We start from the raw sequence: 25,767 nt of genomic DNA on the forward strand, positions 1-25,767 counted from the left end.
AACATGCATTTATAAGAACATTTCAGAGTAGCATTATGAAATAATGCCCTAGTATCAATATTACTGTAGTCGTACTATAGGGGTTGCTATATGAAAGACTGTAGACAAGGTTTAAAAAGCACTATTTTCGGTACACTCTGAATATTCTTATACATAATATATTATAGCCTTATGTTTTCGTTTATCACACGCACACTTGTAAAGTTCTCTCTGATGAAGCGAGAAGGGGTCATTTCAACGGAACTGCGGAATACATTGAATTATGCTTCACGTTTTACTATTTTTTTAATATAAATAGATAAAATTACGTTATAAAAATTATAATCAATTATAACTGTATGTGTGTAAGTTGTAAGGCGTATATAAGGCGTACTTTATAAATCAAAGCAATGTTTTTTTATTATTTTTCAGTTTGGGCACAGTTAAATTATTCTCAATATTGTATAAGCGGTAGGGAAATCCCTTGAAATATTACACAGAAAGTATTTTAGTCCGTCTGAAAAATTTTAATCAATTAAATAATTTATTTACTAGACGTAGTTTTATTTTTAACAGGGGATTCCAAATTCAAAAATGTCGGTGACTCACAAAAGCAATTTACATCATAGCAGCACTTTTTAAAACTAAAGAAATCTTGTCTATGTAAAAATACTGAATAACGATTGGCCCGGCGATTCTCTACGAACATTCGTTCTCGCTCCGAAAACGCCAAATACGCTTTCAAACCAAAATGGAGGATTTGTCGGTCGAGGTGTACGGTGATAATGGTGCTTATTATAAGGTTTGTAAATTGTGAAGTACGTTATAATTCCACACAACGAGTATTGTTCTGGCTAGTGTAATATTTATTCAACTATTTGTAATGATCAGTACTTTTGAAATTCTTATACTTACAAAAATATTTTTCCGGGAAGATCATCACGGCTGGAATGGACGCCATGTCCGCCTGTCAGGGCGTGATTTTTCCATGTGTTGTAATAATTACACTGCTTTCAGTAATTTTTACTGCGAATTAGGTGTTACGAAATTGGGGAGATATGCGACGCAATTTTGTATTTGCGCATATATACATAAATGACCTAGATATCTTATTTCTAGCGGACCACGAAGTTGGTGTATAGTCGGAATGTTCTAAAAATCTCTTTATTTTTAGGCCATTGTCACCGACGTTCTCGACAACGAGGTTCTCGTAGCCTTTGAAAATGAGTAAGTATTGGCTTTTTATATTTTTATTTTTATTTAATATTTGGGATGAAAAAGTGCGGGTATTTTTATTTATATTTAATACTTTGTTTTGTAGCTGGCAGCCGGAGTCGAAATTCCCGTTCTCCCAAGTGTTTTTACCACCGAAAGACACAGGCAAGCATACAGAGTTCGTGGAAAACCAAGAGGTGGAGGTATTCGCGAGATCCAATGAAAAGGAAGCATGTGGGTGGTGGACAGCTAATATCAAGGTATTGAATTACATACACTTATTTTGTAGTGCACCCTATCTCAATATATAACTTATCCTCAAGTGAGATATCATTCTATAGGCACACCAAGAAGCCTGTAGTAAGTGGTTATACATATGTATAAAAGTCCTTTGTATGAATTATAGCAATAGAGTAAATGCATTGAAACTCTCCCCCAGAATCAATATTATTATTGTAAATATAGAATTTTAGTTTAAATTTAAATGTGAAACACTTTTAGCAATGAGTTTACCAATTATTAATTAAAATCAAATAGCCAGTTGCATACATAGCCTTTTTAACAAAGGACTACCCTCTACTTGTATAATAATGTGAAATGTTGCTTTATTGAATTTGGTTTACACATTAGCATATAGCCTACAACCAAACATGCAGGAATTGCAGCTGGAATATTCTTAAAGATAATAATTATATGTTGTTTGTGTATTATTGATTAAACAACAACATTGATGAAAGTTATGATGCATTTTGGGTTAGGGTGTGCTGTCTACTACACTATTAGATCCATATTAAGTTGCTTGGCACTATAGCAACAAAAGAATTACTAACTATAGCAACAAACAAACTATGTTACTCTTTACTTATTGATACTTTAATGACTTTTGCAATAGCGATATACAGAATCAGTTAATATACTGAAAATCAATTCTTTCATAAAATATTTGTTTATTTGAAAAGGTAAGTTGACATCTCTGCATTACCTAAAGATTGACTGCCAGAGAATGATGTTAGCACAATAAGGCCTGAAATTCTTATGAAAAATAATAAATAAATAAATATTATTGTCTGTTTACATTAGTACATTAAATTTACAAGGGAATAAAAATAATTATCTTTGGAAAAATTAACTGATATCTTGGTATTCATCCATTATTTAGGTGTAATGACATGCAACTTTAACTGTAGCCTACTTTAGTTGCACTTTCACTCTAGTATAACATGCTTACAGTTGTACAGCGATAATTGTGCTGTGGAAAAAAATAATTGTTTGCTTTTATAGACCATGTTGGTTGCAATTCTCCATATAACTATGTATTTGGTTTTTAATACATATGATGTTAGCCTGTTCTGGTACACACATACTAGGGTTAGGTAGGGTAGGGTCATTTCTTCTGTGGAAGTACATGTAGTGCCTATCAAAAAATATACTAAGTTGTTAGAGAAATGATAGTTCTGGTCCTGCATAATAAGCACACATATTAAGTTAGCACAAGATGTTAATTTAGCACCCAATTTTAAATCATACACAGGTACTTGAACATAAAAAAAGAATAGTCCATAGTCCATCATTCTGTCTATCATTGAAGCAATATGCAATGAATGTTATACATGCTTTCTTTATGGAAATACATACCAGCAAACATGTGATAATGACAATAACATTTTGATTTATCTCAACCTCACAATATTTATGTAACACAAGATTATTTTTTCTTGAATATTTTCACTTTTACTATTGTGTTTATGTGCATTCTCTGATTGAACTATAATACCTACCTAAACATTCTTAACTATTTTTATATTTAACTATAATACACAAGTATGTATTTATTAACTTAAAATAAGCTATGCTGATCTTGAAAACTAATACTTACATTAATAAGTTTTAACTTTGATCTTCATTTCTAGTTATTGTTTTACCAATGGATTGCTATGTCTAGAGTTCAATTTTGAGTGAAGTCTTGATATTTCACTATTATTTGTTAGTTTTCAATGTGATGAAATCTCTTCTTATAAAATTGTAAACTTTCTGACCACCCAAAAATAAAAACAAAATTGAATGCATGTGTTATGCTCTATCCAATTAGGGAATTGGATAAAATGCCGTAAATGGCGCATTGCGCATTTCTTGAGGAAAGAAATGAGATCAATGGTGCATATTATGCTTCAATGCCGTCAATATACTTCCGGGTATTACCGCCTTTTCTTATGCCCTGGCTTTGGGTTTATTATTTATAATGAGGCAATTTTCATAAGAACTTTGTGAAATTTTTGTTGATGTAGAATATTTTTACGGTTTTGGCTAGGTTTACTGTAAAGTACAATGGTAGTTATGAACCTGTTCCAATTTTTACACAAACAACTGATATGAAAATATTAACACATCATCTCTATTGTCCCAATAATCTCAATAACATAAATATTACTAAAGCCAATTTTTAATATAATGTTTCTTATTTTCAGATGATGAGAGGCGACTTTCTTGTGATAGAATACCTAGAATGGGACAACTGCTACACGGAAATTGTGCCAAAGGACCGCCTCCGAGTAAAGACTCCCAAGACACCTATTGACAAGAATACCTTCCACAAGTTCGAAATAACCGTACCGGATGATCTCAAGGACTAGTAAGTACTTATTGCTAATTTAGTTACTTGATAGGTCAGGGCAATGACCTCACTTTTGTTGGGAAACTGATGCAAAGCAAAACCATTAGGACAATACTGTTTCATTATTGTTGAGAGCATGTTAACGCTAATTTATAATCCCATTAAAATAATAAAAAAGCAATTTGTTCCTACAATTCACAGTTAAATTGTAAAAGTTGTATTCCTCTTAGCATATTTCGTTTTTACGACAAGTTTTTAGTTAGGCGTAGGATGCAAGACGAAAGTTGTGGTATCTTTATGACTCGCGTGTTAAAACGTAAATAACACAGTTTTGTGTTTGGGATGTGGCCTGATTTATCTAAACTATCGAAGTAGTACTGTTTTATTTTCACAGCCACTAGTTACCCATTTCTTTAATTGACTGATTTTTAACAGTAAAATCTTTTTCTTTTCGCCTGGCACATACTTAAAAACTACAAGTCTTGAGTTTTTGTTTGGAGGTTTGTCCATCAATCATGCTGAAACTACTAAAAAAGTTGTTCCAAATTGTTCTTCATACTTATATTTCTTTACACATTGACTGGTCACCTAATTAGGGTCTTCTTTTATTATGTAACATTTAGTTCTTTTCCATTTAAAACAAAATATGTTTGATAACAACAGCAACAGAAATAGGTCCTTGGTACACATAAGTATGGTTTTTGAAAAAAGTGAGTATAATTGAGTGTTGTATGTCCAGTGCGAAGGTGGAGAACGCTCACAAGGAGTTCCAGAAGGCGATAGGCGCCGCGCTGGTGTGGTACGTGCCGGAGCGCGGCGTGCTGGCCGTCGTGTCGCGCTGCGAGACCTCGCACAAGCGCGCGCAGATGTTGCAGGAGATGCACTTTAGGTATGTTTACATACATTCATAATTATAGCTTGTCGTTCACAAATTATAAGCATTCAAGTTAAAAATTCTGCACCTGACCTTTTTCGTATGGAATCCATTTTACTAAATACAGTTCATCTAGAAACATTGCAGTCACACACATGCTGAGATTGAATGCATACTCAGTTATCACTCTATCATCCATATTTAAACGCAACATATCTGGTTTTGGTACATTATTATAGTATTCATATCTTTACAATTCAAATGCCTGTCTAGTTTTAGATAAAAAAAGCGAGATGTTAATCTTTCTATACAGTAAATTACCTAAAAATCAGCACATCACTGGGATCCCAATTATAAGGTATCAATTGAGGTCCTATTTGTTTGGGCAGCTGACTCACTGCTACAACAAAATCAGTGCTAACATTATCAGAATAAGCCACAGGGCCAGCGGTATCAAGGCTCTTGCCGAATTGGTAGTATTAGGCTTATGACATTTTAATTTAAACATATTTTGGTTCTTCTGACTTTCATCTAATAATATCAATATTTTACTACTAAAATTGTTTAATTGTACATTATTCTTTACAGGAATCTAACTCAGAAGCTGTTATTGCTGAAAAAGACTGAAGAAGCAGCCAAACAGTTGGAGTCCACTAAAATACATAATCAGGGCGGGTGAGTACCTACACAATAGTACTACTTTGTTGGTTTATCAATTGCGAGTATGAATGAAGAGTACAACAACAGATTTCCGTGTATACAAAGTTACATTGTTTTGGAATATTGTAATTCTCAGTAAAGTGGCGAAAATTTGTATGATAAAGTCCACTTCTCGTAAGACACGTGATAATGTCTGATAAATACATTGTTCGTATTCTTAAGGTCTTTCTTATTCAGAATTTTATCTTAAGTCGGAAAACATCTTTATGTGTTATTACTAATGGCACCACATTGACTGAATTTGGCGCATGTTACGATGATATAAAAACATGTTGGATTCATAAGTTGAACTTCACTTTTATTCCATTCATTCAATAGCTTGCATCTGTTCCAAACTCCATCTAACTAGAATTATTAGAATATTATAATAATTGATAACACAATCGCATGTGAAGTAGTAATTACGAACTAACTGATTAACATGTAGACAACACAGGCAGAATATTATGTTTATGTTGCTTATATCAGTTGCTTTCGTTATTCGTAGATTGTGATGTGACGCTACGCTTTCTCTGTCGACGACGTGAATCGTATTATAGCACTTTTCTTGAATAAAAAACTCATTTCTTATCTATACTGCTGCTAACTGCCTCGTTGGTCGAGTGGTCGCTAATGCGACTGCCGGACAAGAGGTCTCAGGTTCGATTCCCGGGTCGAGCAAAGTATTACATTGGACTTATAACACAAATGGTGAAAAGTGGGTGTACATTGTTTAGCGGCATTATGTGCCTTAATGTGCACCTCTGCCCATCCCTTCGGGGATAAAAGGCGTGACGTTGCTAGCTAGCTTTCTTATCTATATTAAGTACCTATGGCTTCCTGTTAAATGTCTATAACACACACGTGTACATAAATGTTTGGTTTCTAGGGACTTCCCCCGTTTATATTTGTAATTACGATCTTATGTGATCTATGCTATCATGCTACCATTTGTCACTTCTAGAAAAGTCGAATATAAGTATTGTTTATTGAATACTTAACATGTTCAGTTAACATAAAAATTAGCAGAACGTGTTGTGAAAAAATGTCTATTTTCGGCAAATCGGTTTCCGCATGCCCCAGCGACACGTGATATGTGGCACGCATGCAACAAATTAAAGCTTCGTGGACGCATTCTTGCGTGGAATGTACCCTACTTTGTTTGATTGCAATCGCGCTCGATATTTTTATATAATGATCGATGGTTTCAAGAAAAAGAGTGTCAGTTGCTTGTCAGGCAGCCTGTTATACGTAATATTTATTTTTTTAGGAATCTTCTAGGATGATAAATGCGTAAATTGGATATTTAAGTTTAGTGATGATTACTTATTCTCTTTTTATATAATAAATAGACACTAAAATAATGTAACTTTGCGAGTTTTTTTACAGTGTATGGTTTTGTATAATTTATCATCAGCATATATTCTTGTTTCCTATTTTATTATTTTTATTTAATATTCTGCATTTATGCTGTGCCTACTAGATCAATAACATACATCTATGATCTATATGTTATACATATAATAGTTTACACTTTAATATTTATTTAAGTTTTTAGTAGTAAGTACTTTGTATTAAAAATGCTGTTATTGTTTCAGCTACACAGATGAATTCTCCGTGCGTGAAGATCTGATGGGATTGGCAATCGGCACGCACGGGGCTAACATACAACAAGCACGCAAGGTGGCTGGAGTCACCAACATCGAGCTGGAGGAGGTTTCATGCACGTTCAAGATCTGTGGCGAGGTCCGTGTCTGTACGGTAGTGTACGTCGGTGTAGTAGTAGGGCTGTGAGTGACGAGGCTCGTGTTGTTGCAGTCGGTGGAGGCGGTGCGCGCGGCGCGGTCGCTGCTGGAGTACGCGGAGGAGTCCATCAAGGTGCCGCGCGCGCTCGTCGGGAAGGTCATCGGCAAGAACGGGAAGGTCATACAGGAGATCGTGGACAAGAGCGGAGTGGTGCGCGTCAAGGTGGAGGGCGACAACGAGCCGCAGCCGTCGGCGCCGCGCGAGGAGGGCATGGTGCCCTTCGTGTTCGTGGGCACGCGCGAGAACATCGCCAACGCCAAGGTGCTGGTGGAGTACCACGTGGCGCACCTCAAGGAGGTGGAGCAGCTGCGCGCAGAGAAGCAGGAGATCGACCAGCAGCTGCGCTCCGTGCTGGGCGGCGCCACGCAGACATACCCCCCGCCGCGCGGACAGCCCCCCGCGCGCGCCCGACGCACGCGCCCGCCCCACCACCGCTACCCCACCGGTACGACGCCTACATCTATCAAATAATATATGAAAAATATTGTCTAAAATGACACCAAGAACGAAATTGTCTATGGACACATATATGGAAATCTCAGTCCGAACTGAATGAGGGTTGAAATGAACAGGAGTCGCTAATTTTTTATTCAAAATAATTATTTACTACCTTTCATCAGTTACATTCCCTCAGTCAATAATAAATGATAAAGCATTCCAGCTTTAAGGAGTTGTGTTATGTAAATTCGTGAGCATCACTATGAAACACCAGTGGTGAATTGAGTAGTAGAAATCACCCAAACATGCAAGTAGGTTTTTTTTTACGTTTACTCCTGGTTGGAGACTCGTCTACTTTATAGATAGCCTAATGTTTCGGAGAAAGGAAATCACCTCGTTGTTAAGTTACGGCACCAGTCGCCATAGAAATTTAGGGTGTGTTAATCGTTACATGATGTATTTGTACGTTGCAGCAGGCGGGCGCCGCATGACGCCGGAGTTGGGCGACGAGCGCAGCGACAGCGCCGGCTACCGCGGCCGCGGCGGACGGGCGCCCAGGCCCAACAGGTACCTTACCTCTGCTAGTATAATATATTACTGAGAATATAATGTATGTGTAACCAGCTTTACGAATATTGTGGTAACACTATGTGTGGTGCAGGTCGAGTGAGCGCGGCGAGCGCGGCGAGCGCCGCGTGCCGCTGGAGAACGGCCGCGCGCACCCCGCGCCGCCGCGCCAACCAAGGACTACTGCGCCCGTACGTATACTACACCCGTTGGCTTCTCACACCCTGGAATTAGGGGGCAGCTACTGCCATATACTAGCTACCACAACTTCAACTAGATATTTAACCACGCTACTTCTGACAATTTCTGACTATACCAGGTTTCCAAATTTGCAATCAAATCCGTAGACACCATGTTCGAACGTGATGTTCAATCAACAAAAGAATTATTCTAAATTATCCAGTTAAATAATATTATACCATGTACTTGCACATCATTCACTTAATAGTGGTTCAGCACTTAAAAGTGTTCTTTCATCTCACTTTTAAATACTATTCGAACTTGTGCTAGACATTTCAGCTTTTCTTTACTTCCGTGCAGTTCCACCCGCTCTGTTCGGCCCCTATTAATCGCAGCTTGATGTTTCATAGCTTATAATCTTTCTCGATAAATGGACTATTATCCAATACAAGAATTATTTAATTCCGACCAGTAGTGCCGGAGATTAATATGTTCAAATAAACAAACTTCAGCTTTTTATCTGTAATAGTGTTACATGTAAGATTATAATTATAAATTCTGTTGTATCCATGAGTATTTGAGACTTACCTATTGGTTTGTGCCTTTTTATTTCAGTTGTTAATATACTTACGCAATAAAAAACGTGAGTAACAAAAATTTAATGAATATTTCCAGAGTGGCAGACGACGCGAAGACAGACGGAGGCAAACTGATGATGAGAGCAGTGTGCTAGACAGCCAGGACGTGTCCAGTGCGGACCGAGGTACGACCTAGTCGCGCTAGTATCCACTCTCTAGTCTCGCTAGTCTCGCTAGTCACTAGGCCACGCCCGCTGGGCGCTCGACAAACTGCCGCACGGTTGTGATCCCACATTGCATCGGTATTATGTTTACACTACGTCTCACTTCGAGACTCTTGAAATTGCTCTCAAACGCGGTGGTGTATTCCACTCTGCTCCACTACCGATATCTATTAAGATATTCTATTTTTAAGGGACTTAATTTATTTTGTTTTTATTCTTAATTTGTACCTTCATGGGTATGAAGTTTAATTCTCCTCTTATTCTTAAGATAGTTAGTTTTGTTGTGATAATTATGATGTTTTATATAAATTGACCTGGGTAAGACATGCCCGGGCCCTTTATAAAATTGCACTAAAAGGGAATGTATTCTCTTAATGAAAGTTGCAATGAATGTAATAGTAGAATTAGATGTGAAATATTCTCTTGATTATTTTCCAGTGAGTCAGATTGGAATACACTGCCGTCGCGTAATGTTCTTAGCATTTAATGAATACTTTAGTCTTTAAATGTTGAAATAAAAATATTATCGGATTTCTTGCGTTTGAATTTTAATATTAAATAATAGAATGTAGATTAGAACATACACTAAGATGGGACTTACATTGCCCTTGGTCTTTCCTTAAGACATTTGAACAAGTACAAATTAAGTGGTAGCATAAACACAGATTATAATTTTAACGAAGAATAATTCAAAACAGTACTTTTGTTATGGTAAATATTAACTATAAGTCATTGAATGTAGCCGTAGTTTGTCGATCGCTCACAGATGTGGAGCTATCTACATTTTTTTTAAGAAATGTAGGTTTGCTGATGTTATAGAAAAACTGTGCTATAAACATTATAATTATGAAAATCTGAAAATATTACTGAATGTGCTAGTTAAAATGTAGTTGTAGTGATTATTTCATAAGTGTATTTATGCATTATAATTTTATATGTTTATTTTTTTCTGTGCACCCCGTTTTACATTTTAATTAGTACATAATCTGTAGAAGGACGAATGGGAAGTTTTAGTTATATTTCGTTGTCAGTTAGTGATGCGGGGTGAATAGTTGTTTGCTATGTATGAACGATTGTGTTTCCTATTTTCGCTTTTTGCTACGGTTTGGTCTCGGTATGTTTACTAATACTTCGGTGAGGGCTAAACTAAACACAGCATCTATGATTCCAATATCATAAGTAGTTTCTGTGTTTTAGTTCTATTAGCTGTTTGATTTTTATTTCGAATATAGTTGAAGTATACAAGAATAGCGTGTCAGTATTACGCGTAAACTTGTCGAGTAGTATCGCACTGAGTATGTCGGTCGGTCGGTCGCGGCGGCGGCGATAGCAAACGACTAGTCCCCCGGTAGCAATGTTGGCACTTGTGGCATGTGTTGTTCAGACTCCGCGACGTCGGACGAGGGGCGCGGCGCGGGCGAGGCGGCCGCGCGCCGGCGGCGCCGCAGGAGGACAGGTACTCGCATACACCAGCCCGATATGACACTTGGTTGATGCTTTCATTGGTCAGTTTGTTAATAACATTACAACCTTAATAATCTCACCTGAACTTTGGATACACTTATCACGCGTGCACATCAGCGATCTAACATAATTGTGAGTAAAATGCATGATTCGATTTTAATTTGTGTGTTTCGCACTAAAAGTTTCTAGTCTCCTTCTAGTCTACGGCTTTATCATAATATTATCTTTATCATAGTCTATGTAGTAGCTACATATAGATCGCATGAATTAGCCTCTCGCCCACATGATGTAAGATTTTCAGATTTAAGAGCTGTAGAGTCGAAGTAGAGAGCTCGCAGAACCCGGCCCATACGTCGCTTGTGTTGCAGGAGGCGGGTGGAAGAACGGGCTGAGCGGCGGCGGGGGCGCGGGCGGCGGCGGGGGCGCGGGCGCGGGCGGCGGCGCGGCGGGCGAGGGCGCGCGCGCGGCGCCGGCCGGCTCCAAGCGCCGCTCGCCGCTGGCCAAGCCCAAGCCCGAGGCGCTGCTCAACGGCACCGCGTAGGCCGCGCCCCCGCCCGCGCCCCCGCGCCCCCGGCCGGCCCCGGCCCGGCCGGCCCTGACGTGACGCCAGCCGCGCCCGCGCGGCGCATATAATTATCCTAACGTAACGTAACATGTATGGCGCGGCCCCCGCCGCCGCCGGGGGCCCGCCGTCACTAGACTTACTCGTATTATGCTTTTGTAAGAGATTCGTGATTTGTATTCCTGATTACTCGATAATATGAAAAATTAAAGATGTGTACGTCGCTCCCGGACGATACGCGCCGATCGCGGCCTTTCGGTACCTTTATGGGAGATCGGACATAGCGCAGTACATACGTGTTCGTAGCCTGTACTCTGTGGTTATGTGATTTCCTATAAAATAAACATTTCTGTACATATTTTCAATCGTATTTTTATTTGTACGAATAGTTCGTTCCGTCGTTTCCTCCCTGTCTAAATTACAGAGTGTAGCGACCTTACAATTTTTTACAATATACACATAATTATGATGTTGAAATACAATTTTAATACTTTATAAAAATAGTATGACTAGTTGGAATGTTACATATAATTCTTAAATTAATAATACTATAAACTCGAAAGGTACTTCGATAGGGAAGGGGGCGGGATACATACATTTAGTTTGGTGTGACACTAAGAATTTAAAATTCTAATTGTGATTCTTATGACACAGACCTATAAACAAATATTTACAGAACTAGACTAAATATCAGTCATATAACAGTACCGTGATATGCATTATTGCCGGGATATCACTAGGAAGTATTTACAAAGATATGACGTCAGGTAAGAGACGGGAGTACGTGGCTAACGTGAAGCGAAAAGAAATGGAAAGTTCACAAAACTAGGCCAAGTACGAAGTAGAGATAATATTCTATTATAAACATGGATACATTACATTTGCTACTGATATAATTTGAAGCACTAGTTTTGTGAACTGGCCTCTGATGTAATTACATCGAGTCTAACTTACCTACTTTATTTAAACACGAGAACTTCCAAGAATACATGACAAAGTAAAATATATTATTTCAGATTCAGGTTTAGAATGATCTTATGACATTACTTATTACGAATCGAAAAATACATAAAAAAACAGCGTTACATTGCTATGTTCCAGATTTTTTACTTGTTTTAGAGTTAGTACTTGTCTATGCTATGTAAACCAATTGTTTTCCAGCAATTGAAACGACAAAAATACAAAAAAAAAGATCGTATATAAATGATTACGTAGGAGTCGTAGTCGATGTTAACGAAATTGACAAACGCTGGAGCAACAGTATTGGTATTGTCCAGTTGTACGGATATAGTATCATCCATTATGTATAATGTACTATGTATTACAGTGTAGATTTCTTTAGAAACTTGCTTTTTGATAATAATAACCATAGTTTGCGTTATGTGCAATAATATTAAATACCCAAGTCTTCTTCAAAATGGTTGTCTTTGTTTTAAGTACTTAGACTAAATAAGTATGTATGTAGTTATTCTTAGACACTTCATGGAATCACCAAATTATTAAGTATTTCTAATCACTTCACATCGTTCGTCTCCTTTACGTAGTAGGTACATATGCTTGTACAAAATGATATGTGTCTACACTGTACAATAATTAGGCTTCAGTATATATAGTATTATATACTTAGGAATACTGTAATATTTCCTATTATAAACATTCTTTTGGAAAGTCACTGGTGACTATTATTATGAGAAAAGCATTGTTTTTGTAAATTCATTAAACATTGTATACTTTTTAAGTAAATGCTGAAGTCTTTAAGACCCAGATATGATTTTGATTCATGGCATAAAATATATGCGTTTTTTACTGACTTGATTGAAGTTTTAATACCTTTACAGCCTACTATTATATCATGTAGTCGAGATGTCGAATGAGTCTTAACTCTTTATGAGAATCTTTAGATCATTGTGACATCGTGTAGAACATTGCATTTGAGACAAGCGTGTAGCTAGGTTCAGAGTGGAAACCAAATTACTAAAGCTCAAAAACTGTTTTTATAAAATGTAAATATCTAAGGGGGTATGGTAAAGGGTATTAGAGTTATGTAGTGCTGGTGTTTGAGAATATCAAAATCGAAAATATTGTGTACTGTAGTGAGCAGTTGCACTACATCTTATATTATTTATACGAGAGAAATTGAATAACTTGGTCGAGATTAGGCAAATGTGTACATGTATTTGTAATAGCGAGTTGCTCTGCGCCTGTACTTTGCAAAAACGAGCCTAATTGCTTGCAGTAATTCGGTTAGTTTTTATAAAATTAATAATTTAAACTGTTTTTAAACAGTACTGTCCTAAAGAGGTCTAGAATTTAGCTACACGCTTGTTTTACAAGAAGAATTGTACAGAAGTTTTCAAACAAAAGTGCCCAACTTAGTGGGCTTTTCCCCGGCAATAATGAGGTGGTGGCATTAGAGTAATCGATGCCTGTCCTCGTGGCACGTCTCGAGGTCGCTGTCATCCGAGTCTGAATGCGAGCAGTATGAGGAGTCGCTCCAGTGCTGGAATTCCTCCTTGTGGTGCTCCAGAGCCATCAGCGAGGGAAACAGGCTGTCGCACGCACTGCATCTGTTGAAATATAGTTGCGTTAAAATTTGTTGTAAGTAGAATATACAAAATATTCGGGGCACGATCTGCTCAATGGACTACACCATGAATAATGTCAATTTACGATTAAGTATTCCTCCACTATTAGTATGAATTGAAACTCAATAAAAATGGAAGACATTTTGCTAACATAATAACAAAACAAACACACATTTTTTTTGACACACTTCTTACTGTATTATAATTTTTTTTTGGCACTGATTTGTGAAACGTTGCTATTGAATATTTTTTATTTGTACTTTTTGTATCAAACAACCGGTGATCAATAGTGCACTTTATAGGTAGTATTTTTTATTAGGCCATAAAAAGACCAGAAATCACGAAAACAAACATACCCAAAATGTCGTTTCTTCTGTTGGTGGTCTGCGAGTTGGCGACGCGTTGGAAACGACCGGTCGCATACATTGCAAGTTAGAGCTTCATCTGCAATAGAATTATAACAAACTCTTATTATTCTAGTAGGTAGGTATGGGAACATAACATAATTATGTAGAAGTTGAAGTATCTTAGGTAGGTAGTAGGTACATATATTGAGCGATATAATCCGTCAACCCGAGGGGACAAAGGAGTTGATGAAAGCATTGGTACTGTGCGATTTTGTCTTTTCTTGTTAAAAGTAATTAGTTTTTTTTTATATATAAATTGCGGTTTCTCTCACAAAAATATTAAAATCAGCTACTCTTACCATCATAAAAATATATCAGAATGTAAGTATTTACCTAGATCGATGTATGATAATGGAATCAAAGCTGCAGATACCAATCATAGGGTTTAATTCCAATAGAAAGTATACAGAGTAAAAAATATGTAGGTATGTAGGTATTTATAATGAGATAATTTTAATGAAGTTCATAAGGAATTTTGGGAGGAAATAGGAATAATGAGGTTTACTATAAAAGGTATAAATGATACAAAATAATAAAAATCCCAAGTATAATTGAAATTGTAAAAAAGGTATTTTTACACAAAATATTTATAGTAATTACGTTTCAAATTGTTTGAGCGTGTTATTTTATTGACAAACAATGTTAGGTACTCGTTATATAACACGATACCAAGGCAGTAAACATTATCGGCAATATAATAATTAATAGTAGGTAATAGATACTAAATAAATCACTAAAATTAGGTACCTATCTATACATAAGTTTTTTACAAAATCATGTTAAAAGAATATAAGTATAAAGTTGTTCAGCTGACAATAATATTGTTTTAATCATAGATATCACAGAATGTATACAGATATGTGCTGTGTTGGCTGACGTATTGGTTACAATCACACCTGATGATTACAAGGGTCACAGATAGAAGTGTTGAACATAGTTCTAAACTTCTAATTCATAGAAAAATACATACCTATAGCAAATTACAAGCAAATAAATTCAATAAATAGGTATTGTAAATGTAAACAGTCCATTAATTTAGGTTGGGTTATTTTCTAAGATAAAGACCGAATTAACCATTTAAAAATATAGAGTAAGTATAAATCTCTTGTAAAGTTACACACCAATTTTATTATAATTTTAAATAAGACATAAGTATAAAAACAATCTTTAAGATCTGATAATATTTTTAGGTTTACAATCACATTAGTTATTCATTAGTATACCTATTATAAAAGGATTTCGATAATAGGGATGGTTCCATAGTTGCGCTAGATTTTTGTGTCAAGTAGGTTATCATTTGCTCGTAGCTATTCAATATTTAAAAAATATACGAAATAATTACTAACTAGATACAAGAAAATCGGTGAATGGAAGTGTGACTTAATTAAAATGTGTAATTTATTTTTGACTAACGAACCACCCTAATAGCGCAATAGGAACAAAAGTACACAAATATTTAAATACAAGCATAAAGTATAAAGTAAAGAAGTACTCACTACTCACGCGATTTAACACAGGGAAATTCGTACATGCATGTTAATAGTTGCTAATTTCATAAACAAGTCTTAACTGGGGCAATGCAGTAGTACATTGACCTAATGAACTGGTACACTAGAAACTTACAATATTTCCATAATTCATCATTTCAGTCCTAGATTACATGCATTAAATTTTTCTTTTATGAGTTTAATTAAACAGTAAGCTATATGCCACATAGGTCTCTAGCAAAGTGTAGTGGAACACCAACAATTATCTGATCATTTTATGTTAATGAAAAAGTGTCGAATCATATCCCATTTATTGTTTTATTGGCTAGTTGTTAGCAGTGTTGATAACTAGTATTTTTTTAAAGTAGTAATATGCACAGGCATTGGTCAAGTTCCATATTATTTAAAAAAATAATAATTGAAGAATTGAAATGTTGATAAAAATTGGTCAAATATTGTGAAAGCACCCCAAAATGTTTAATGCCTTATATAAAGGCACAGAGGGAATCAAACAAAAGTGTCTTGCTCAATATGGTATTCAAATCTCGAATCTCATCATCAACAGCTATCTTCTAATAGCTAGAGCAGTGACATAGTAGATATCACTTTAACTATTGTAATCAGAAGTAATGGCAACAATAACTGAATAACCAGATTAACTAGAGTACATTCAAACATCACCATTTTATTTTCTATCAAATATAAAAATAACATCTTAATTATTCATATCAAAACTTAATTATTATTGCAGTCCTTGTATAGATATAATGTTAAATGGGTAGGGTGTTGGAGACAGATGACTTGAACATGCTTCCGAAGAACCTCATGCCGGAGGAGCCTCCAGGGATGGAGCCCATCATCATCCAGATCAGGGCGATGACTTGCAGCACTGCACAGACTATGGTCCATGGTGTGCTTTGAAGGTGTAGAGCGCAGTACAATGTGGCTATCAGAGTCAGCAAGTACAGGGATGTTGTGAGCGCCCTCTCCTTACTGAACATTGATTTCAGGTGATTCCACGGACCATAGAGGAAGCTGAAACTGTTTTTAAATAAGGTTAGTAGTTGAAAAAAACTGATTCTCTGAAGTTGTCAAGGTAGTTGCTTTTTTGTCTATATTGTATTCTACACAATTGTAATAAGTTAGAGATCAAAAAACTGACAGATGCATTCAACAATCTTGTTTTGGCTTAATAATTAATTATTTGACTTCTATCTATCTAACAAACCAATAGAGTTATTAAGTTACCTGATAATGAAGAACATGCTGCCTAGTGTGAAGAGCAGTGCAAACTTGCGAGCTTGCAGCAGCAGTATGGGTATATACAGGAATGACAGGATAAAACATAGCACTCCGAAGAATAAACATATTCCAAAACCCATAAACCGCTGTGTTCTGCTCTGAAATACAAAACATTTAATGTTAGTAGTAACAGTTTCAGTGTCAATAATTAAATATTATTCATATCTTTACAATAAAAAAAGTACCAAATGGTAACAATAAGCAGTACTATGTTAAACAACCAATTCCTAATGGGGGAGTCTCTTTGTTTTGTTTAATGGCTAATAATATTTACAATAAGTGCACATTAACAAACTCTAAGAAAACATGCAAAATATAACTTGTTAATGAGCTATGAGATTATATAGCAATGACCCAAATAAAAAGATAAGAGCCCAGCTTTATAGAAACGTTGTACAATGATGTAATTAAGAGTAATGGCATTGTATTGTTTGTATGATTCATATTATAATAAAATGAATATTATAAAGTCACAGTTACTTACTAGAGTGAAATATTCCTTTTGTACATTTTCAAACCACGAAGCGGTACTGCTTGCAGTACTGGGGCTCTCTTCCGTACTCCGAGTCATAAAACTTGGAGTAGAGAATGATGGTAAACTAAAATTATAACTCCGACGACTTTCATTCTTCAGCAAGTATTGATCTAAGTCTGTTTTCAGGTTCGCCATTGTTAGTTATATCACTTTGGTCCCGTTTTGTAGGTTTTTAGTACATTAATTAACAGGAAAAAACGATTTCGATAATATTCTCGAAGTAGTTATTGTGAAAACACGGCCCACTTCCTTCTTTTCGTTGAAACAAACGTCAAATCACGAGAATACAACGTTGACAGCGGACAAGTTGTCATAAAAACCATAGACTGTGTTGTCAGACTGGGCGCTGACGCGCATGCTCTGCTCCGGTTTGATATCGAGTCTATTAAGACGAACACGTAACTATTTTGAGAATTTTAAATATTCAAGTCCTTACTTAAAATATAAACAGTATGAACTCACCGTAATCTGTGTCATCGCTGAAGTCATCATGTGCATGTCGCCGAACGTTGTTATTATATCGGTCATGCGCGCAAGGTGGGCAAACTCCTCCGGTATCGCGTTCATCCAAGTCAGTGCTGCTAGCATCTGACTCCGCTTCTCCTTCTTCGATGTGAATATCATCTGTTTGTCTGTTGTCAAGCTTTTCATTTGACGATAATTGATTATAATTTTTCCGCGGTGGTCTTGACTCTGAAATTGAAAACAAAATACATCAGTTGTCTGAAGTAAACATTTTTGGACACCTATCAGGATACGGATTTGGGAGGATATATTTTTGGCACTCAGTATGATAATATTCATGACGTGGATAAACTGGTCTCAGCGTTAACCTAAATATACAGAAAATTGGTACACTATACACCGCCTACATCTCTTGAGAAATCCACAAACAAAACGAGATTATAATATTTTTAGTGAGTCTAGTACTACTTCACCTACTTTTTTCTTACTACATTTCTTATAACAGACCCAAAATAATACGTTAGATAAATAAGACGTAATCAAAACAAGTGTGGCATGTATCATCTTGTAATTATGGCTGTTACTTGGCCTCCGTGTCGCTACCGGCGCGTTTCCGTGCGAACCTTGCCAACTTAATAACTTGTTTTATTAGCTAATTTACGCTGCTTGTTCGTCCTGGCTTCTCCGCTGTATTTTATTTTATTTGAATAGTGTACTTTTAGTGAGATTGAACGCAACTTTGGTTGAATATTAAATTATGTTTGTTGAAGTTCTACTATGTTATTCGTAATTTATGCTACCTACAAGCTTTTTGAATCATAAATGTGATATGTACGATACGGCATATAAATAATAAAGAGAACTCAGAAATTATTTCTTTAATTTCTATCTACAATCTACCTGTGCATGCATACATATTATTTTGTCCGCCTGTTTAAAGTCCCACTGTGTGATATTATGTTGCACAGGTACTTATTAATTTTCCTATCTTATTACTGTACCCAATTTTATAATCTGAGTAAAAACAGAAATGCATGATCACTTCCTTGTGAACAAAGACAAGTTTAGGTAACTGAAAGCAATCAGGCTTCATGTCTAGTAAATCCACTAACATTTTCATGATCATCGTAAGATCTAGGCGTTCAAGGAGCCACGTCTCGCTCACTAATCAATTACGAAGATACCTACAGGTGTAGATTATCGCGCACTAAAGGAATGGGTGACAGACTGATTACTTATTCATGTCCCTCTTGTAGAGCGCAATGTCACAGAGTTAGCAAGCACCCTCTAGGGCAAGAAATTTAGGTTGCAAATTAATTATTAATTTTGTAAAGTTAAAATGAGGGAAACGGCTGCGATCTGACCTCCGTAATTCAAATTTTCGAGCTTTTGACTAAGCAGGTTTGAACAAGATATTTAAATAATTGCTAGGGTCTGTTTAAATAGAAGCTAGGGAAACTTACAATGACGTATAACTTCGAGAACAATTTGTAAGATTTCGGGAACGTATTCAGAGAGTCTCTATCTAAGCAATTCCGTTCCAGTAATAAAAGAAAAGCACGTAAATCTTCGCGAGGAATTTCAAAAACTAAGTGCCATAAAGCGAAGATGATTTTATGCGAAGGTCGTAATTCATTCAGCCTATACTGCGAGTAGGCTCCAAAGATTTACGAGTTGAAACTCTTTTTGGGTAAGCCGGTTCATTTAGGCATTGTGTAACTAAATGGTTATTTCTCTTTGTTCCAGAACACATTAGCTATTAATCCGGTTCCCTCTCCCTCTGCTCGCGACAGCCGGGAGAACATTTGTTGTCTGTGGAACCTGAAGCAGTTATTCATTAGGACCATTAGTTATCCCGTGACCTTTCTAATTGAGAATTACGAGTGTTAATGAGGTCAACCACATACATTAGAGTGCGGGAAATTGGCACTACTTTATTTATAAATTACGGTGCTTGGGGTATTTGGACTTGGTACAATACCATCAATATACGTTACGTTTCCGAAACGCTACTGAGTCATTAAGGATGGAGACATTACTTAGAAGAACAATGCTCTTACAAAATGTTTAGATAGTGCTCTTTTTCAATATTATCATAATTTTTCATGTGGAGGGAAAATCATTCAACACTTCTCCCGCCTTGGGCGAGGCGAGGGAGTATCAGACTCTTACGACAAAAAACCACCCCGTTCCTACTCCTGCTTTTCGAGCCGAAACCCCAGTACCCTACTAGGCAGGCTGCAGCTCCGGATCAGGTTCAATATTATCTTAAGTAACTTAAACGAAGAAATCGTTGCTACGCCGTAGCCGTAGCATTTCGTAACTTCGTAGCTACGTGCACACGTAATAACATTAGTAAAACATTGCAATAATAGACGTTTAAAAAGTCTCTCTGATTCAATGTAATCATAATCTAATCTAATCTTGTTTCGAACATGAGTGACAATGTTGCTACGCCGTAGTACTTCGTAGCAAGGTGCTGTGCACAATTTACTCACGTACATTGATGCCACTTAATAGTTTGTTCTTGCCTTAACTTAAACTTGTTTAAGTTAGTTTACTCGTATAGGTACAGACAAAGGACATAGTAACACATTTTATAAGTCGTGGTGGCCTGGAGATTTAAGACGCTCCTCGGGCAATGAGGATGCGGGTTTGAAACCTACCAACGGCAAGTATCAATGTGACTTTTTCCGAGTTATATGTACATTCTATTCTTCTTAAAATTGATATGGTTTTAAAATTGAGTTCTACTAATGAGTCTTGATTGAATTGAAAAATCATATTGATATGATCTTCGAAAAGCACTTTAAGCACTTAATAGAAATATTGGAATTACAAGTGCAAATCACGAGTATAGATGGGATATCTCCTTCAAATCCAATCTAGCCCTACAAAGGAATAAGGGAGTACTTTATAATAAGTAGTTGAAGCACTTATCGCCACTCGATCAGTTTCTATTGTTTGGTCGTTGTTTACAAAGGATTTCTAGTTTGTTGAACATTGATAATAATACATACCTACTTGTGTGAGTAGACAGTAAGGGCGCGTACACATAGAACGTCTGATTACGGGATCTTTTTTAACGGACCCTTCATTACGTTTTTTTAAGGGGGAACTCATGAGTGAGGCAAGAGGGAGTGTCTCTTACTGACTAAAAACAACCCCGTTCCTATTCTTGTTTTTCGAGCCGGAGTCCTGGCAACCCACTGGATAGTCCCTTTCAGGACTGTAGAAAAGTTTTATTTGAAAATAACGTAGTAATTACTTAACCAAAACAAACTTAAACAGAATTTGTTGATTACATATTTTTCATTACTTAAACCAGTACGAGTATTACAACGTTATCATGTTCATGATATTTTTTACGTAACACTGCAACATAAAATAATATTATTACATAATATGATATGTACATTTCTGGAAGCAAATATCAAAATCTCATGTTTGTTTAATTTGAGTGGTAGTGGAGAAATGTTGGGCACATTCCAGCTAAATATAATTACGGATAGGGCCTGCGGCGGGCAAACACGGGGCGCAAACATTGCGCGCCGCCGCCACTCCGCGCTTACTTTGGTTAGATTAAACCGCGCTGATTGTATTAACGTGATCGCGGCGACATGTATGTGTTGTTTTTGTTATAATTATTGCCGGAATATATTTGCTGGGTAAACAAAACTAATACGTAGTTCTTGGAGAATTATCACGAGAGACGTCATTAGTTTTCTTACGAGTTTGCGTATTCCCAAGAGGACATAATTTTGTGTAAAGAAATTAATAAACTGATAAGGTTTTTCAAATATTGTATGTACTTTTGAATACATTGTTTCGTCGGTCAAGCTGTCGCTATGACCAACCTTAAGGTTCATTTTCCAATGCTTAAACCAAACGAGTTTTGAATTTCCTCTTTTTTGAAAAGTTTTCAAATTAATTTACCAGAAAGTACAAGTCCCTATCCAATAGGTTTTCTTGTAAATCTTTGTTTTTTGGATCTTTGTAATCTGACTGTAGCCAGGTATATAGGCGACAGCGAGATACATAAAATATTATGTTATATAACACAGGGTTGATTAAGTTATCTAAAACATTCTCAGTCTGTTGATTGTGAAGTCGAGTGTAAAGAGGTGACAATGGACCTGTCTATACAGCCTGACTAACTAGATTATAAGGGCTAGTTAAGGTAACCCAAACACATGAAGGTTGTATATGTACTCCATGAATAAAATATACAAATAAAAGCATTTGTATTTAACTGGGTCGACCGTGATACCGGAGTGATACTCACAGAAAACCGACGTGAAATAACGCTTGCGTTGTGGGAGTGAGGTTGCCGGAGGTCCAATTATGGTCCCTTTCTCAATGTTCCCAATCCCCGATTCCCCAACAATGTCCATGGGTGGTGGCGATTGTTTACCATCAGGTGATCAGTCTGCTCGTTTACTGGCTTACACCATAAAATAAACATTTTTGTAGTTGAGTTGCTCTAATCCTATCTAATCCAGTAAGGGGTGAAACTATTTAATAGTTACTCCGGGAAAAGTTGTGGAACCGAATTACCACTAATCACCACTTTCGTACGACTAGGGTTAAAGCCGCTTAAAAATTTAATGGAATAGTAATCGATAAACTTTTGATACAGTACTTAATTTGTTTCGTTAAGTAGGTACGAAGTATTGTTATTTTTTTCAAATAAAGGAAACTGCCTTCAGTTTCCTTACCGTAAACTCTTCTCATATTATGTTGATAATCGCATCAAAAACGAGATAATCGCGCAAAAACAAACATACAGGTCAAACAGAGAGCCTTTTTTGAAGTTGGTTAAAAAGTCACGGTATCTTTGTCTCAAAATGTACAAGACATGATAAACGCAGCCTTCCTCATCATTTTAATAAAAAAGGTACTTTAAAAGACAAATAATAGCTATAAAAGGCACGCTGAGGGCAAACAAGGAGGTTGTATTAAATTAACCCGGGCTCACACCTGCGCTGAAGACATCCCCTGATAAGTTCATGAGGAAAATTGCCCTAATTCAGTTATTTGTCGGCATTACAGACCTTCTTTTCAACCTAATACCGGCTTTTTTATTACGAAGGCAAATTTTAACCAAAATAATAGACGACATTTATTAGGATTTTCTCGGATTTCGTAATTGAGTCGAAGGTATAAGATTCGTTGTTGTAAAGTCGATCGTTTCTTCAAACAAAGTTAAAAACTAATTAAGGTAAGTTTGTGAGAGAGTAATTTCTTGTCTAGACTTCAATTGGAGGCTTGTGTAACTTGTTTATTTAATTCGATATTCATTTATTCAAATTAGGTAAAGTTTTAGAACTAAAAGGCCTCTAACTCTAGCCCAATGTTTAACTAGGACAAATGTACATAGATGTGCATGTACGTCTTATTATGTAAAGTATTTATGAAATTCATAAATTATATATTTTTACGAGTATAAAGTAACGACTGCCTTGTTTGCCGAGTGGTGGCAAGTGCGACTGCCGCACTTGCAACCATTCGCACAAGCAAGGAGTCTCAGGTTCGATTCCTGGGTCGGACGAAGTACTGTTGGGCTTTTTTCGGTTTTCCGAAAATGTGGCAGTCACGCAATGCACGTTGTCTGGAAATGTGCCCAGTATATGACAATAGGGTCACATGGGACTTATAACATATATTGTGAAAAGTTGGTGTGCATTGTACAGTGGCATTACGTGCCATAATGTGCTCCTCTACCTATCTCTTCAGGGACCAAAGGTCTGACAATGTATAAAAAAAATAAAGTAACGAATTGTGAACCTTTTTCCAACTGACCCATTTAACGTTTGTCGATCCTCATTCAAATTCGTAATTCAAACGAGACTAACCTATCACTATCTAGTACGTACAGACTAAAAACTTGTGGCCCAGTTGTTCGGATCCCGTGCCGGTATCCACCATAGACAAGAGCAGCATAAGCTGTCACTGTCACGTCAGGTAGCGAGCGTGATAAATAATTCAGGAGTTCTCGTTCAAAGGCGTCACTCAAGCACCGGTTATATTGAGATTGTCCGGATAATCCGAATTTTTGTCAGAGCACGGTGGAATTACAAACGAATTGAATAGGTAAATATGTCTTATTGGTCTTTAAACGTCTGATATTAAATACATAAGCGTTTTGCTGTGGTCGTGACAGATTTTAATCAAATCTCTTAGCGACAGTTCTAAGGAAAAGGAAGCCGTTATGGGCTCGCTTATCTGTCCGTCAAAAGCGAATTTTCGGGAAATGTTTATTTAATATAATATGAAATATGGGCCGCTCTTGACTAATCTGATTGTGAGTGATTAAATGTTTGATATAATGGAATGATGTTGGGAATGAGAAAAATAATATACCTACGTTAAACGTTTTAATGAACAAACGTTTACCTTTTTTTTTCGACTATAGTTAAATATAATTCGATAACATTATCAAAATAATAGGTTATTAGCTCACCATCATTTAAAAAAAAATAACACAAAAATAGAATTAACTGCCAAAATTTAAACCAAGAATTCTAACAGTGAATAAATTGTTTTTTTCAGAAGTTTCACCTTTCGCAAATCGCATTTTCGAAATCGCAAAAATTAATAATAGTTCTGTTCCCTAACAGTGAGAAAAGGAGGAGCCTCCGACCAGGCGAGGTGGTTATACCTAGCAGGCTTTCTGCCTGACACTTATTCGTTGGGATTTACTATTCAAGTTTATTCACATGTAAACTTCATTATATGTGACGTTACGTCTCTGACGTAGGATTTATGACATCATCCGTTAATTCAGTCGTCGATTGTCTATGTGCGACTTCTGTCATCAGTCACCTGTCATGTGTTACCACAATAGCAACACGTAAAGTTCACATCCATAAAAGGAAACCCAATCTAATCTAGTTACCACAACAAGATCTACACGAACTTTGTGGAAATAATCTCTCACTCCACTGTCACACTGTAATCTGTGTGAGATGTCGTCAATCCAATCACTTAGCCCACTTCGCACGAGAGGTTTTCACACGAGTTTATATAGAACAAATGCATCTGCGTGTTTATGTGTAAACGCTTTTAAAACTCACGCGATTTTATCGAGTAGTGTTGCATTTTCAACGCTATACGTTGATCGTTAAGGACTAAACTGCATTGCATACTTGCCAATGGATATTTAAGATAGAATTGTAATTTGTTCCATTGCAACGCGTCTTAAAAAAATCTCGTGCGAATTGTTCCTCTGAGTTAAACCCACGGGGATTTTATTTTTATACCTCAACACTACAGATGTGTATATGTGTGGGTGACGTATTTTGTTCTTGTAGAAATGTGATACATCTTTAGAATTAAATATTCATGTTACTATAAGCTGCAGTCAAGGTTAGACTGAGTATTATCATAACTTACTGAATATATTATTTGAGCGGTTTTGTTAAAAGCACGTGGGCTGGTTATTAAAGAGAAAATATACACTCGCAACATATAATACAAACATGTCAAGTCGGTTAATGTCCCACGAAGAACGATTTTTGAATTAATTCACACATTGTTGTTTTGGTACTTCAAAAACTAAGTTAACATTACCGCTTCTAAACATAATCACGATAAAGAAAAAAATACGCAATCTTTAAGATAACTCGTAGGCTATGCTACGACTGGCTACGATCTCGTAGTACGCGTAGCCCTTTGCTACGACGACACTCGTAGTAACCGTAGGCGTTGCTTTGAAGTTCTAAAAACTGTGAAAACGGGCTCTGATACATAATAAAGTCATTGTGCAAATATGTTAAAATAATTATTG

The 25,767-nt window shown here is 36.4% G+C and overlaps 4 protein-coding genes across 7 annotated transcripts in view; 2 read left to right on the forward strand and 2 right to left on the reverse strand.

Annotated features, from left to right (window-relative positions):
* Positions 1 to 25,767, forward strand: part of LOC118269546 (glutathione S-transferase 1) — a 278,820-nt gene that overhangs the window by 19,518 nt on the left and 233,535 nt on the right. The gene's annotated exons all lie outside the window — the stretch shown is intronic.
* LOC118269983 (RNA-binding protein fxr1-A) lies at positions 630 to 11,562 on the forward strand. Of its 4 annotated transcripts, none has more exons than XM_035585390.2 (13): positions 630 to 781; positions 1,154 to 1,206; positions 1,301 to 1,454; positions 3,660 to 3,823; positions 4,545 to 4,694; positions 5,268 to 5,354; positions 6,977 to 7,124; positions 7,197 to 7,629; positions 8,096 to 8,189; positions 8,284 to 8,380; positions 9,045 to 9,132; positions 10,556 to 10,627; positions 11,004 to 11,562. In XM_035585390.2, exons 1-13 carry the CDS (start codon positions 731 to 733, stop codon positions 11,174 to 11,176), a joined length of 1,764 nt encoding a protein of 587 aa, XP_035441283.1. In that variant the 5' UTR covers positions 630 to 730; the 3' UTR covers positions 11,177 to 11,562. The 4 variants fall into 4 exon arrangements, with proteins under 4 accessions (XP_035441283.1, XP_035441284.1, XP_050562937.1 ...); XM_035585391.2 differs by having other exon boundaries at positions 8,099 to 8,189; XM_050706980.1 differs by lacking the exon at positions 11,004 to 11,562 and adding an exon at positions 10,937 to 10,977 and having other exon boundaries at positions 631 to 781.
* The window catches only part of LOC118269532 (uncharacterized), a 193,447-nt gene continuing 179,340 nt past the window's right edge, over positions 11,661 to 25,767 (reverse strand). Inside the window, exons 2-4 of the mRNA XM_035584659.2 lie at positions 17,976 to 18,206; positions 14,139 to 14,226; positions 11,661 to 13,764 (exon numbers count right to left, since the gene is read on the reverse strand). Coding sequence (XP_035440552.1) covers positions 13,608 to 13,764; positions 14,139 to 14,226; positions 17,976 to 18,206 — 476 coding nt within the window. The 3' untranslated portion in view covers positions 11,661 to 13,607. The remainder of the gene's footprint in view (positions 13,765 to 14,138; positions 14,227 to 17,975; positions 18,207 to 25,767) is intronic.
* Positions 14,723 to 17,807, reverse strand: LOC118269531 (uncharacterized). Its single transcript, XM_035584658.2, has 3 exons — positions 17,463 to 17,807; positions 16,925 to 17,076; positions 14,723 to 16,717 (listed from the first exon to the last, which is right to left on the reverse strand). Exons 1-3 carry the CDS (start codon positions 17,646 to 17,648, stop codon positions 16,447 to 16,449), a joined length of 609 nt encoding a protein of 202 aa, XP_035440551.1. The 5' UTR covers positions 17,649 to 17,807; the 3' UTR covers positions 14,723 to 16,446.

Source organism: Spodoptera frugiperda, chromosome 30 (genome assembly GCF_023101765.2).
Source record: "Spodoptera frugiperda isolate SF20-4 chromosome 30, AGI-APGP_CSIRO_Sfru_2.0, whole genome shotgun sequence".
Taxonomy (NCBI): Eukaryota; Metazoa; Arthropoda; class Insecta; order Lepidoptera; family Noctuidae; genus Spodoptera; species Spodoptera frugiperda.

What these genes read in the sequence shown, in the direction of transcription:
- LOC118269983 (XM_035585390.2), top strand. Translation starts at nt 731, where the DNA reads ATGGAGGATTTGTCGGTCGAGGTGTACGGTGATAATGGTGCTTATTAT. An exon ending in ATAATGGTGCTTATTATAAG is followed by an intron (nt 782 to 1,153) that starts GTTTGTAAATTG and finishes CTTTATTTTTAG; the next exon opens with GCCATTGTCACCGACGTTCT. An exon ending in AAAATACATAATCAGGGCGG is followed by an intron (nt 5,355 to 6,976) that starts GTGAGTACCTAC and finishes TTATTGTTTCAG; the next exon opens with CTACACAGATGAATTCTCCG.
- LOC118269531 (XM_035584658.2), bottom strand. Translation starts at nt 17,648, where the DNA reads ATGGCGAACCTGAAAACAGACTTAGATCAATACTTGCTGAAGAATGAA. An exon ending in AAAAGGAATATTTCACTCTA is followed by an intron (nt 17,077 to 17,462) that starts GTAAGTAACTGT and finishes TTTGTATTTCAG; the next exon opens with AGCAGAACACAGCGGTTTAT. An exon ending in AGCATGTTCTTCATTATCAG is followed by an intron (nt 16,718 to 16,924) that starts GTAACTTAATAA and finishes ATTTAAAAACAG; the next exon opens with TTTCAGCTTCCTCTATGGTC.